The sequence below is a fragment of the Aedes albopictus genome, chromosome 1 (genome assembly GCF_035046485.1).
Source record: "Aedes albopictus strain Foshan chromosome 1, AalbF5, whole genome shotgun sequence".
Classification (NCBI taxonomy): Eukaryota; Metazoa; Arthropoda; class Insecta; order Diptera; family Culicidae; genus Aedes; species Aedes albopictus.
In genome coordinates this window covers 333452546-333466876 of record NC_085136.1, presented here as the reverse complement: position 1 = coordinate 333466876, position 14331 = coordinate 333452546, and the positions used below count along the sequence as shown (strand labels likewise).

Genomic DNA, 14331 nt, shown 5'->3' with positions numbered 1-14331 from the left:
CTTTGAACTTTGAAGGTAACAGAGGCGGTTCCGGATGTAGCCCAGCACGAGTGATTCGGAAATTTCGACGTGTTGTTTCTTGAAAACATGCACCACATGTACTGGAAGAAAAAGAAACAAGAATGTTGGAAATATATTCTAGTACTTTTTTTGACGTACACTGAACGTAAGAAAAAAAATGAAGTCCAAACAGATCATTTGGAATCCATGTTCATTGTTGCCAGTACTGCAAAAAAACACATTCATCGTCCACATATCTATGTGTACTCAATAATCTAGTACTTCAACAAAAAGAATTATCTTACCTATAACTGATTTCAGTTTGTCCTCATCTAGCGGGACCAAATCGCCGGAATTCTCCGTTCGGGTCACACAGGCCTTTAGCAGTGTTTGCCGTCCGAAAATGACGTCAATCAACCGTGCCGTATAGAGTGCCGCTTTCGGAGTGTAGATATTTACGAGATCTATCGTCGAGATAAAGACGGCGCTGCCGCTGTGCAGTGGAACCATAGTAGACGGCGCCTCAGCTGCCGGACGCCCTACGTTCTTCCACTGTTCCGGTGGCGGCTTGACTATTGGACTCGGCGGATGCGTTTGTACCGTAAATGAAATGCCTTGTGATTTGTGCGGTGAAGGTTTCATCGATTCTGGAACTAATAGTGAACAATATGTTATTGAAAGCTTTTGGTTGAACTGCCCACTAAAAACTGAGAAAGCTTATCAACGCTTGAACTTGTATTCGTAAATAAAGATGTATTTCTCTAATATTAGTAATCGGTCATTTCCCTTTTTTTCTGTTCGTCACTTTCAGAACCCTCCGGTATGCAATCAACTACAAACTCGGTATATTCTTCCTGAACCGACTTATTGGTGTGATCTCTATGGGGACCGGTTGTGATCACTATGGTCGCTTTTTTCTTCGTAACTCGCCGCTTCCGTTTGATTATGTCGGAGTGGGTGTGGTAGCGATTCAGAGGTGTTATCACATTTCCAATAGTATACACTCGGGCACGACACTTTTGATTCCACCACTGATTGCAGCGCCAAATTTTCTTCGGGGTGGAGTTCTGGGTCATCACCAGTTTCTCAAAAACAAACGGCTGTCCAAGGTAGAGTAGTTGCTCCTTGCCACGCATTGTTCTCGTAAAGATGGCTATGTTTTCAGAATCAGTTGCTAAATTTTGTAGAAATACATAATAAATGAGAAAGGCATCATTATTTAAGAAATTCGAACAGTAAATGAAGTACTAGAATTTTTCGACAAGTGAAACAACCGTCGCTGAAAAATGCAATTCCATTTTTATTGGTCAGGCAATCAATTAGTGGTTCGGATACTCGTTGGAGGATGATTATGGCCATGTTGTCCTAGTTTTATCTCGGTGGTGACGGTGTTCTGAATAAGCCTTGCCCTGCAGCGGCCAACTGAGTTACGACTACAGACCCAATTGATCGATGTCTTGAAAGAAGCCTCCTTTCGATATTCGAAGCCGTAAAACATCAGATTCTTTCCGCCTTTCTGGTTCGGTACGATCTCGTAGGGCTTCTTCAGCCAAATTCCAGTTTTAAGTTGGTCGAAATTTGCTGAAATAAATTTTAAAGGAAAACATTAAAAGTCAATTGAATAAAACTGCTTTTGACTACTGTAACAAAATTTGCTACAAAATAAAGAACTAGAATAAAAACATTCATGTGCGATGCTTTAATCGCTATTGTATTGTGTATTTTCGAGCGTTTCGATGCAAAGTTTTACCGAAGTCCCTTCGTCGTATTGCAACATCGGTGGGTGATTATGGCCTTTTTTACTCAGTTTTAACCCTCCGCTATTGTTTGTAATGCATCGAGCTCCGCACAAGCCCCCATTCGCGCTTCCATAACCGGCGAACCTATTGTAATTGGGATTGGCACAAACCCAGTTCAACGTATTGGCGAACTGGGTCTTTTTCCGATAAAGGTATCCTCGATAGCACAGGTTGAGGCCGCCCTTTCGGTTACATACCAGTTCGTACTGCACGTCGTACAGGAATCCTCGAACTCGATCTGAAATTATACGCCGAAGCGAAGTGTATGAGAACTCATGTCTAAATTATTCTACCATTCTAGTACTACACAAAAACACATCTCCTATGATTCGATGTTTATTGAAACTACATTTCTTTAAATTTGTACACCGCATCGTGGTTGTGCTTTCGCTTGCTGAACTTGATCATTTGGTGACCCTGAGTGACACACCGTGCCGGACAACGGCTTGCCGAGCTACTGCTTTTATTGCATACCCAATTCACCGTACTATTGTAGCGACGTTCCGTGATGAAGTGATATCCCTTGTGCCTCAAACTGAACCCGCCACGACGATTCTCGATGAAATCCAGTTCCTCCTTGTACCAAATACCAGCGTATATTCCGGGCATTACTAGATTAGAAGATTCTGAAAAGTGACAAAATTGGTTTTGAACACAGTGGGAATCCTTTCTGGCAATGAATAGGTTAACTGTAATCCTGCTTGTTAGAAAAAAAAAGAAGGCTCATTCAATCAATTCTATTTATTTCACAACAGTTCATTCATATCCACGGGTCCATGATTGTGCCAGTGGACCCCAAAGCGGATCTTGTTGTTGCCCTCGGTGGATATCCTCGATTTACAGCTCGATTGTGTCGTATTACTCTTGTTGCAGATCCAGTTCATTGTGCGGTTGTGCCGCTTTTTTTGGATGTAGATATACCCTCGGAAATGCAGGTTCATTGTTCCGCGTCGATTGATCACGTAGCACAGTGGAAAGGAGTACCACACCTTTGGAACCGGATTGCGATCGCCCAACGCAGGAGGACAGTACGGAATCGCAGTAACTGAAACGATAAAAGAGCTTCCTGTAAAAACACTGCAGATAAAAAGTACTAGTTTCAAACGATCAAGTAAAAGATTTGAAGTACTAGAATGGCTGGCAGAGATTTATTCCTTAACTGGATTTATCAAATAATCTACTTTGCAGTGCGGTTGTCGCATTCTAAAAACGATATCCCCCTGCTCATGAGATTTCACGTTCTCCATCACCGTCTGGCCCCAACTAATCTTCTCCGTTTCCGGCCCATGCGAGTGATCTTCAATACGAGCAGGTTTCTGACCAGGCTTCACAATCAGTCGACTGCGACACTTGAACTTGGTACATCTATAAAATGTTAACATTTTATTCGAGGATCAACGAAAATGCTTGTCAAAATATAGTACTAGCTCACCGAATACAGCGCCAGTAATGCCCTCGATTTTTTCTATATAGGAAGTTATCAACAACCAGCAGAGGATGTCCTCGTTGACTGAAAATGAAATCCAATCCAGCAGCTTGAAGAAAATCAAAAGAGATCATATAAGTTGATTGTGTTCGTATTCTAGTACCACACTCAAAATTGTAATGAAACATCAACATTTGTATAATTTTGAATAAGCAGAATTTATTTGATCGTTTTCTAGAAACTGGACGGATGATTATGTATCCGATAACGCATTACCGTATCCCCTGGAAGCATTGTTATCATCCGCCCGGGACATTTGTCCACCAGACATCTCCAGTAGGTTTTGTATTGCTTCACCATCTCTCGACGGAACCGGTAGCCCAGAAATATAAGCAAAGGCCTTCCACGTTGGCTCTGGCAGTAACTGATTTGCTCGCTGGCCATCCAACTGTTGGCAATGTCGTGGGCAAGGAACACCTGTTTCTCCAGCGCCCGGAAACCTTGATGATCCCATTCTATAAATAGGAACAGAAGACGCAATTTACTCAACTGATTCTATCTTCTGCTCTAATATCAAAATTATCATGGTCTTTAAAATATTCTGAAGGAGATTTATTCTGTGGTTCATCATAATCATTCATTATGATACATTTAATCGAAATTGTGCCTCCACCAATCCTAGAACAACTCGGCGGATTCTTTGAAAGGCGGTTCATGATTGTGTACGTGGTACTTAACGATGGTCCCATCGACGGTAGTAACTCTTCCAGGGCACTTGCAAAAAGAAGCACAGCGCCAGTAGCCCTTCTCCTTGCAGCCGCCATTCCGGCGAAATTTGTACCCTCGGAACACTAGCAGCGGGTGCCCACGGCGGCTTCGGATGTATTGCACGGCTTCCGGATACAACTGGTCCCGCAAATCGTTCCGATAGTAGACACTCTGCACTCCACTCTGGCTTTCGACTAGTGTAGTACTAGATGTGGTGGTAGTAGTCGTTATGTAAGCTACAACGAGAAAAGTTTTCATTAGTTTCATAAGCGAAGTAATAGAATAGAAAGCATGGGTTTGAGACATATCAATCATAATCAGCGATGTAGGTATTGAAGTATTAGAATGTATAAGTTTTATTTTCGCTTCGACTCATGCTTCTTGTGCATCATGGTCTGCTTGTACCACGCCTCTAAATTGATGCTGGACAAATCCGTTTCCTCTAGAATCGACGAGTTGATGCGCTGCTCGTCGTTCGCGTGGCAGTGATGTGTGACCTTGAGAATCTTGTTGCCCTGGCAGATCACGCGACCATTGCACTTGGAGCTCTTGTAACGGATGCACAACCAATAGGAGCGCGTTTTTCGAACCCGTTCGCACCGGTAGATAAAATTGTCAAGGGCCAACAGGGGAGCCCCACGCTGGCTTCTGATGAACGTCCGGCACTCGGCGGCATCGTAAGGGGTGAAATCTATTACTGTACAAAGAAATAATGGATTTATCAGTACTAGAATCAAACGATGGAAAATTTTAAAATCAGCGAAAACACGTTGATTTGTATTGCTTCACGAACATTGATAGTTTTATTATTGCGATTCAGAGGTAAAAATTCAGCTTAAAAATACATGTTTACAGTTCAACTGGCAAGCCGTAGTCTTCTAATTTAGGCAATACGTCGATCTTTATCAAACCGATATCCGGGGAGCCGCTGTCCAGCAAAGTAGAACCTCCGGACAAAAAGCTTGAACTGTAGAGCCCACTAGTGAGATAGCTCGGCGGTGGATCCGCCCTGGCTGCATCTAGTACTTCATCAACCATATTGTTACGTCGACTAATCTTGGCTATTTTCTCCGTGTGTGGATCGTGGTTGTGCTGCGTTCCTGTGAGAGCGCTCAGCCTGCCATTCACAATCACGCATCTAGCCCTGCATCGTTCTTCCTTCTTCTTCCGAGAGTAGTTGTGGCACCGCCAATACACCTTGTTACCTCTAGTACTGTGACAGTTGTACAGGAAGTCATTGATCACCAGACACGGCGTAGACCATGGGCTTTTGATGAACTTCGGCTCCTGTGAGTAAGCACCTTAAAACGCCACAGATAAGCAAACAAACGTATTCTGTTAGTATGATTGAAATTATTTATTTATACTCTAGTACTGTAGTGAAACTCGATCGTTTTTTTTTTCAACATGTTTATTGAAACTCAATTATCATAAATACTGTAGTCGGAAATGACGTTTTGTAATCAATATAATAACATTCTAGTACTACAGTGATAGGCATATTTTCATTTCAACATGTTTTATTATGTTTTCATGGATCATACACACTGTATTGATCAAAGACATGCCTTCCATGCAGTTTGGACATTTCTTCCGAATGATTATGCAGTCCGTGAAAGTTTATAACGCGATTGTCTCTAGTAATGCATAGCACCGAGCAGCGGTTTGGGCCTTTCCGATTGCTGGAAAACGTACATCGCCAGTAGGTGGTATTCGTCGCCTCGACCCGTTTGTTGGAGAAGAAAACATATCGTTCATAGATCAATAGTTTGCGTCCCCAACGACTGCGAACGAACAGCAACTTGTTTGGTTCCTCTTTGATTAGTTCAGGCTCCACCAGACGTTCAATGAGAACTATAAAGATCAAATGTGAAAATTTTAAAAATTCAACGGTCTCAATCGATGCGATCTAGGTCTGGTAGCACACACTGAGATTTATTTAATTTAACTAAATCAAACAGAGAAACGAACATTTCAAAAATGCAACTTTTATTCTGGTGGCGCTACTTTCAGGAATGCATTGCAGTCATCCAATAGATATTCTATCATCTCCGGAGGCATGTGGTCGTGTTCGCCCTTGACACGCTTAATCTGAACGTTGTCCGTCGTTATCCGAGAGGGACAACTTTTCAGCTTCGAACGCCTGTGAACGCACTCCCAGTAGCCCAGCTGTTTCCGTCGACGGTTCAACGTGTACTGATGGCCTTTGTACAACAATAGGGGTTTGCCCTTCCTACTTCGGACGAACTGTACCGCCTCACACTCAATTTTGAAATCTAGAAGAAAAAAATACATTCATCGATTGTAACTTTGTTTTTGAATAGTTGAAATAAAATTAAGTAAAATGAGGTGATAACAATTTTAAAAGAAAACATATTTTATTGTTTTTTTTTTAAACCGAATCACATATCGTAATTGTGGAATATAAGGTTCCGAGTGATGATAACGTTCTGTAAGAGATGTGCTCGGAAGCCATGGCCGTTGCTATCTTTATTGTGTCCGGTTCATGATTGTGTTGTACTAGAGGAAAACAAAACATATTAGTAGACTATGAACATTTTATAAATCGACACAATCATCACATACTATTCCAGTTTGAAATGTACAGTTGATCGCCCACGCTTTTCAGTCGCCCGCGACATTTTTCCGCTCGGTTGTGCACACATTCCCAGTAGATGATGTCTTTGTTACGGCCGCATCGCCGTAGGTTCGATCGATAGATATACCTGTCGTGAACCAAATGGATGCCTCCCTTACGACTGGTGAGGAATGTGTACACTCGATCCGACGAACCTACGCATTCGTCATCTTTGAAGATCATCTTCGTCGAAGATGATAGCTCATCTGAAATGGACATTCGTTAAGCTCTAGTCAATTTCTTATTATATGTTCTTCTCTACTTTTCAGAAAAATTTCATCTACACGCAGACTTTGTACAAGCTTTATTATTACGATTTAGTTTCAATTGTAGTACTAGAATGTGTTACTGAGGTGTCGCATAGAACGTATCCGTCCCACTCGCCATCATGTCTCCTATGTGACTCCCAGGTGCTCCATGCACGACTTCCTCGATGGTATCCCGAACGACCAGCTTGTAATCGGTTCCATCGTCGATGACGTCCAGCTTCTGTGACGCCGAAATGGGATCCCTTGAGTAGATGTCCAGATATTCTTCTAAATCTTCCGGGTCGGGTAGTTGATCAGCGGCCGATTCCTTATCTTACTCTCATGGTTCTCATGAGCATGCTGCCGTTTGACGCGTATCAATTTGTTGAACTTGGTAACGCATATCGCTTTGCAGCATAACTTTTTACCATCGATACACTGCCACGTGGTATTGCCATTTTCCTGGGTCATCTTTCGGTAGTACAGGAAACCTTTGTACACCAGTTGGGAATTCTTTCTCTTACTGCGAACGAATTTGATCGCACCGGAGGTGGAAGGTGCACGATGCACCTTGATGTGTTCCGGGTTTTGATCAACCGGCCTGTGGACAAAGATGGCGGAAGATTTCGTACAATAGCCAGGGATATGCGAAGCTCGAGGGTCACTCTCAAGGGTTCCTATGGAGGAAGGGAAGACATTCTGAGTTAGTCAAATACGCATGGATGATCAGTCAAACGTGTACTACACAATCCTCGGGACCTTATTATGAAGGAATCAGAAAGTTATTAAGATGTATAGTAAGTAGATAATAAAACAATATTTTATTTCTTCAGACAATGCAAGGCTCACAAAGATGAAAGCACCAGGCAGATATTAAGATTCGGTTAGATATACCAGATAAGTTGTAGAAATGAGGTACTGGATTATGAAAACATATTTTTTATTCAATAACGATAAACTAAACGGTACATAATCTATTTTCGATGAATTGTCCACTATCTTTCCATTGGTGGATACGACATGATATCAAAATAGTGTACTAGAACTTGATTGGGACAATTTAACAGATGGTCGGCCTAACGATGTTTCGAAGGCTTTTTCGTCACCCTGGCAATCTCCGAAATCCACGACTTGGAACTCATCCCATAGGTCGTGGTACAGCTCGCCAAATTTTATGTACCTCTCACCGATTGTAGCGGAACGTGCCTTGCACTTCTTGCGTATACAAGACCACCAAGTAAGGTGTTTGGTTGTTTTTTTTCTTACAGAGCCTGTATCCGTGTAGATCTAGTACTTTATTGCCTTTGGCACTCGTGGCAAATGTCAAAACGGTTTCGTACCACTGTCGCGCTGTCGCAGACTGGAATGAGGTTTATATGTCTGGAATTGACAAAAAGAAAAACTTTATTAGAAAAGTATTAAATACTAAAAATATTTGCATGTATTATTTCTTATTAATGCATGTGCATGTAAATGATGTAGTAGATTATAATTAATAATTTATTTTTTAAAAACCGGAAGTTGCAAATTTTCATTGGGAAATAAAAAGATTTCCGTGGGTTTGGCGGCCTAGCTTCTAGAAGAATCTTTAATGCAAACAAATATTGACACCATTCACCTATAATAATGATCAAGTCCCATTCAGGAATGATTTTATGAGTTGGGCCATTTTACCCCATCTTGGAATGTTGGACTCTGTTCCCCTACATCCAAAATGGTCATTGGCAGAGGAGGATCTCAATAAGTAACTGTAATTTCCGTCTGATGATTTGTTTCCAAGGGATGCGTCAAACATTTACATTGCTAGAGATAATCTTGCTTCAACCATCGCAATCAAATAATTGTGATGCTTCTGGAGGATGTTTCCGTCATTTGTGCCGGGTGACCATGACTCCCATATCCATTTTAATACAACGTGTTCAATACCCTTTCTTTTACCCTTCTCCCATAAATACATAAAATGACAAATTGATAAATAAAAATAAATATAATAGGAACAATCTCATCAATAAAAAAAAAAAGCTTCGTCGTTAAGCGACAAACAGCTGGGCTAGAATTTTCTCCCAAATGAAATCGACATCCCGCACGATTTCCTCGATCTAAATGAAGAAACACCGCTTTCGGATAGAAAAAAAAACTGTAAATTTGAAACTTGTGCAAAAACTTGTCGTAAGGCCTGACGTGAACAATACGTATGCAATTTTAAACGCTGGGATCTTAAGGGACAATACATTTTCACCACTGGATGGAAGAGACTTCAAAAAAGCCGCATTGACATTTGCGAACAAATATATTTATGTTGCTTTAAGGGTCTTTTGCAGTTAGAAGGAATTTCCCAGGCAATTTTGATGCATGGGAAAATCCTTGCCTGAATCGCTTAGGAAACTGTTTTAATTCGATTGCAGTACGCAGTTGCGAAGAAATGGCAATTCTTGTGGAAGTCAGTGCAGAAAGTTTCTGCCAGGAATCGGTCAAGAAATTTGTTGGGCCATTCCTTTTGAACACGAAACTAGGCTTCAAAGCCAATTGGAGAAACATTCCATTAAACAGTACCATTTCATTGTGCAAATCAGTAGGAATCTGTTCAGCAGCAAACGATTTACGACAACTAGGGTGTGCAGTCATTTAGTCAGGGGAACCTACTGTTGGCACTTTCCACTATATTTAGCTTCGTACCGTCGTGTACTTATAGCTCAATCGGTTTCACACCACATGGCTAGAGACCAACCGTATTCTGTATAACCAAACCAAATGGTACAAAATTGACTGAGTTATAACGGAAGTACCCAAAATTGGTCTCTTCTCCCAAAATGGTGCCAGACCCTATGTTATTAAATGTTGCTCTAGAATTTTTGAAATTCGCATCGAAACAAGCACACCGGATAAATAATAAGAAACACATTCACCTACCTTCAATTATTTCTGCGTTCAGCAATGCCAACAGGATTTTTCCAGTTCTGGTACCTCATTACGGCACACTACCTTAGCGCGAGTGCGAAACCCAGTGAATTGTGCGAAAGGAAGATCTCTTTTTCTTGGATACTAGCAGCTGATGTCAATATTTACGAGCTGATAGCCGGCCGTGTTTTGGAGCAACAGGTATTCATCCCGTAAGTGCTGATAACTCGGCCCCTCGTTCCAATTTGGTGATAATGTGTAAACAAATGGCACTGTAGTTGCTTCCCACCGTTTCTGGACGTTATCGAACTCGTCGTGATGGTGTCGGAACCAGTTCCTCGTCTCCCGGTATGCTATCACTACAATGTTTCAAAAAGGACTTTGTTTACAACAAGCCATTCCACAATCGATCACATAATTCTAACCCGCACCTGATGTGTTGATATCGACTAACGGCTGAGCTGAACGTGCTGATGGCTGCGCGTTTTGTCCAGGTATTGGGCGTACGACAGAGATAATGTAGTGGTAGTTGTGAATCCGGTCGGACAAACATCCTTCGGCTATGCGTCCGAGTCTGATTTCATCCTGTTCCCTTTTTCGTCGTGATACGATGCTGGATTGCACCCAATGTGCTGAAACGTAAACAAAACAAAACAGTGATAAACAACACGATCGGCGTGCGCGGAGGACTAAAATCAAGAATAACATTTCAAAACATCACGTTTGGATTTGCGTGTACAAAAATAATACTGACAATAAGGATTATTTAAATTTTAAAGTGCGGATTGATGAATTAAAATTATGAAGTACATATTATGCACTAAGTTTTATCATGATAAAAGATGTTTTTTGTTTTGAATAGCGGATAGGACGTTTTGAAAACATATTCTATTCATGTTTGTACCACAAAACGCGCAAAATTACAATATTGGAAGAACACATTTCAGTTCTGTGTTTCAACGGGCTAGTTACTCACGCGTCCATCTGCCGAATCAGTCTATAACCAGATGAGTGATGGAAATGCAATCCTACCTTGACCACCAATAGAGTTAATAAACTATAGAGGAAGAATGTCGCTGGCGTCGCTGCCGCAACATCTCTTGCTGGTGGAGATAGGCCGGGATATAAGTGTCAAAGCGAAAAAGTATGCAGTTTGACAGATAGATACCCGACATGTTTGCGAACGAGAACAAAGGAAACAGCAGCGACATTCGTCCTCTATAGTTTCTTAACTCTATTTGACCACCTTGTACGCTTCGCAAATAAGTCTCCATTGTTATATTTCAAGACAGATTTCCGAGCGCAACTTTCGGTGGATCTGATTTTTGGGTTCTTGTTGTGGGTTGCTCTTTTTCAGCGGCGTGGATACCGATGGCAATCCATGTGGCTTATACTAAAATTACTTACTATTTTACGGTATGAAAAAGCTATTGTGAATTTGATACTGAAATAGCATAATTGAGTTCCACTGCCGTTTCTATGTGTAGAACATTACCACAGAAGATGTCAGAAGTAGTGCGCACTAGTTTCGACATAATGTTTAGCGCATGGAAACGGCAGCGGAGGTTAATGGTGCTACTTCTGAAACCAATTCGATGCCAGATCTCCAATTAAAAATATCAAAGATTGACACCACTCGTTCAATCCGGCAATGCACTTGGTTCGATCCGTTTAGATATAAATATATGGTGGAGTCAGAAGAGCTTCAATTTCTTCATGTTCTATGATTTTGACCGTCGGAACGGCGTATCCGTTTGGCTGAAAAGGAAGCTCATGAAATATACTGCATTCGGTTATGAGGTTCCTACGGAGAAAGAAATTCTAAGTTGAACACAGGTATATGAATAGTCGATTATCACAGCATATTTGGTATCTTTTATACCAGGATTCTTAAACTTAAATGCTTTAAGGCCGGATAGGTTTTGTTTGAGCAGTACCACTAGTTGTTCGTTCGACAGTTCTTGCCTGACACAGCTCGCCTCGACAACGCGTCGTAAATATAAGAAGAATGAATTCGTAATACTGGCCTACGATGGGCATTATCAACATTTATTATCGACATGTGAGGAAAAATAGAAACAATTTAAAACAATATGAATGACTTAATGGCAAATATTCTTATCTTGCCTGATTTTATTCAAAATTTACTTTTGATTTTCACTTGCACTGGAAGTTTAAACTATGAATAGAATAACAGTCTAGTACGTCTTTCCTCAAGACTTAAATAACGTCTAGCGTATATTCTCCAGAGTGACCCTTTTAAAAAAATCCAGGTAGATGTTGAGATTCTGTACTAAAATGAGGTACTAGAGTATACACAAATATCAATCAAATCAAGGTTGGCAATGATGAGTAAACGGCTAAAAATTTTCATTTTGATGTGTTTTCCGTCATCTCGTCATTGACTAACATGGCCTTACTCAGTAATACTCAGTCTTCCAATTCATGGATGGTGATTATTTGATCCGCCAAAATCCTAACCAAGTTTTGAATACTTTTTCGTCTTCCTGGTAATCTCTTTCGGACTCGGTAGACAAGACAAATCGACAGGAAACAGAGGAATAAACGAATTCGATATCTTCCCTATCGGATGGTTGTGGTACAGTTCTCCAAATTTGATATACCTTTCATTGATAGTAGCGGCACGTGCTCTGCAGTTTTTGTTAATACAACACCACCAAGTTAGGTGGCTGGACGTTTACTTCTTATACAGTCTGTATCCTTGGAGATCAAGTATTTGGTTCCCGAAGACACTGGTGGTAAACGTCAAAACGGTTTCGTACCATTGTCCCACGATAGGCATTGTCGTAGACCGGAATGGAGTATCTAAATAAATAAAAATGGAAGTACAATGGAAAAGCTGTATGTCAAAAAATGCAATACACAGTACGATGTTTGCTTGGAAAGACAGTTTCGGCTTCCAATCAATCAGAGATAATACTTCCACAATTGAAATGATGTACTGGACCAAAATCAACAAACAATATTTAATGTATTTTTTTTTTTAATCAAACATCAATAATGGTAGAGTAAGACCTAGCAGGCCATGTCTTTTGAACTTGGAAGAAAAGGTAAATCTTTGAGAATTATTCAGCTGTTATACACAATGCCAGACTGCAGTACTAGAGCAAGCATTACACTAATCCTACTACAGCCTCCTACATTCTTATCCGCAACAACGCGTTCGTTATTTCTCTTCTTTCACAAAACACTGCTCGATCGGCGGCAGTGGCACCTGCTGCTTGGGGAGCTGCTGATATTTCATCCTGTCTGGCAACACTTGCCTCGCTGCAGGAGCGTACAGCTCTTTCAACCGTGCGCACTCTCCGGGCCGACGTCGTTCCACTATAATCGGATGGTTGTGGAAACCGCGAAGTTTTATAAAAACTGATTGCGAATGCTCGGATTCCGCTGTACCATCAGTTCAAGTCGCTCGATGCCCTCCTCGCAGGACAGGGGAAACGTGAAACCGTTAACTCTTACGGGTTTTTTCAAGTCTTGATCGGACATCTGGCGGAATTGACTATCCAGCTGTCGGATCAGCCGCTGCACCTGGCGGATCCTTTCCGAACGAGTTGGCGATCGTCGGCGATTCTCATCCCGTTTCAGTTGACGCAAGGTGGTCTTGAGTTGCGTTGCTCGATGTGCCTTGGTTTCTAAAATTGGAAGGGGGTTTTGGAGAAGTTGAAGATCATTCTCTAAATATTGGTCTAACGCCTAAAGAGACATTGGCTGCAGACTAGAACAACTGTCATTGAAGAAGGGATATTATGGTGAATTATTGTTCGGCAGACTTCTGTGGGTTGGTGGCTCTATTTCCATAGACTATATTACATGCTCTTCACAAACATATCAACTTCATGTATCGTTACAATTGTTTTGCTGTTTTATTTCAAAACTTTTTTGCGGGCTCTACGTCCCCAGTAGCACTTGACCAGCCTCTCATTAACTGAATGTTCTTTTAACACTTAATAAACAATAGAAGGGTGTTTTGCCTGTTACTGCATTCCGAAGTCTTGTTCTCTAGGATAAATGAAGCTCCAATTGGAGAATTTCAAAGCTTAATCGTGGAATCTTGTTTTTAACTGCTACAAAATAACAAACCGTGGAATTCTGAGAACTTTCGTGAATGATAGTTTGTGATTCAGTAAAAATTATTGAAATGTTATGCCCAATGTTAGACTGCTTCACATGCAGTACTAGATCAAGCATTTCACCAATCCTATTACAGCCTCCATTTGCACACCCGACAAAGCGGTCGTTATTTCTCTTCCTTCACAAAACACTGCTCGATCGGCGGCAGTGGCACTTGCTGCTTGCGGGGCTGCTGACTTTTCTTCTTGTCTGGCAACACTTGCCTCGAAGCAGGAGCGTACAGTTCTTTCAACCTTGCGCACTCTCCGGGCCGACGTCGTTCCACTATAATCGGATGGTTGTGGAAACCGCGAAGTTTTATAATTGGTTTCTCGCCCTGTTTGCAGCGGACCGTCGAAGCACGAGCTGTGCAACTGGGGATGAAGATGGAATGGTGGAAATTTTGCTAGAGAAATTCAA

At 41.4% G+C, this 14331-nt stretch overlaps 2 protein-coding genes and 1 long non-coding RNA gene across 3 annotated transcripts in view; all 3 read right to left on the bottom strand.

The window, feature by feature from the left end:
- Positions 1-767: 767 nt before the first annotated feature.
- LOC134284096 (uncharacterized) lies at positions 768-1136 on the bottom strand. The gene has a single exon (XM_062842384.1). The coding sequence runs from the start codon at positions 1134-1136 to the stop codon at positions 768-770; it is 369 nt and encodes a 122-aa protein (XP_062698368.1).
- A 144-nt stretch (positions 1137-1280) lies between these two features.
- On the bottom strand, positions 1281-5690 carry LOC115264249 (FLYWCH-type zinc finger-containing protein 1). Its single transcript, XM_062842376.1, has 3 exons — positions 5648-5690; positions 3232-5294; positions 1281-3164 (listed from the first exon to the last, which is right to left on the bottom strand). The coding sequence occupies exons 1-2, from the start codon at positions 5688-5690 to the stop codon at positions 4843-4845; spliced, it is 495 nt and encodes a 164-aa protein (XP_062698360.1). The 3' UTR covers positions 1281-3164; positions 3232-4842.
- A 217-nt stretch (positions 5691-5907) lies between these two features.
- The window catches only part of LOC109403934 (uncharacterized), a 51503-nt gene continuing 43079 nt past the window's right edge, over positions 5908-14331 (bottom strand). Inside the window, exons 40-44 of the long non-coding RNA XR_009996760.1 lie at positions 10209-14285; positions 9790-10136; positions 6894-8259; positions 6580-6837; positions 5908-6513 (exon numbers count right to left, since the gene is read on the bottom strand). This is a non-coding gene — a long non-coding RNA (uncharacterized LOC109403934). The remainder of the gene's footprint in view (positions 6514-6579; positions 6838-6893; positions 8260-9789; positions 10137-10208; positions 14286-14331) is intronic.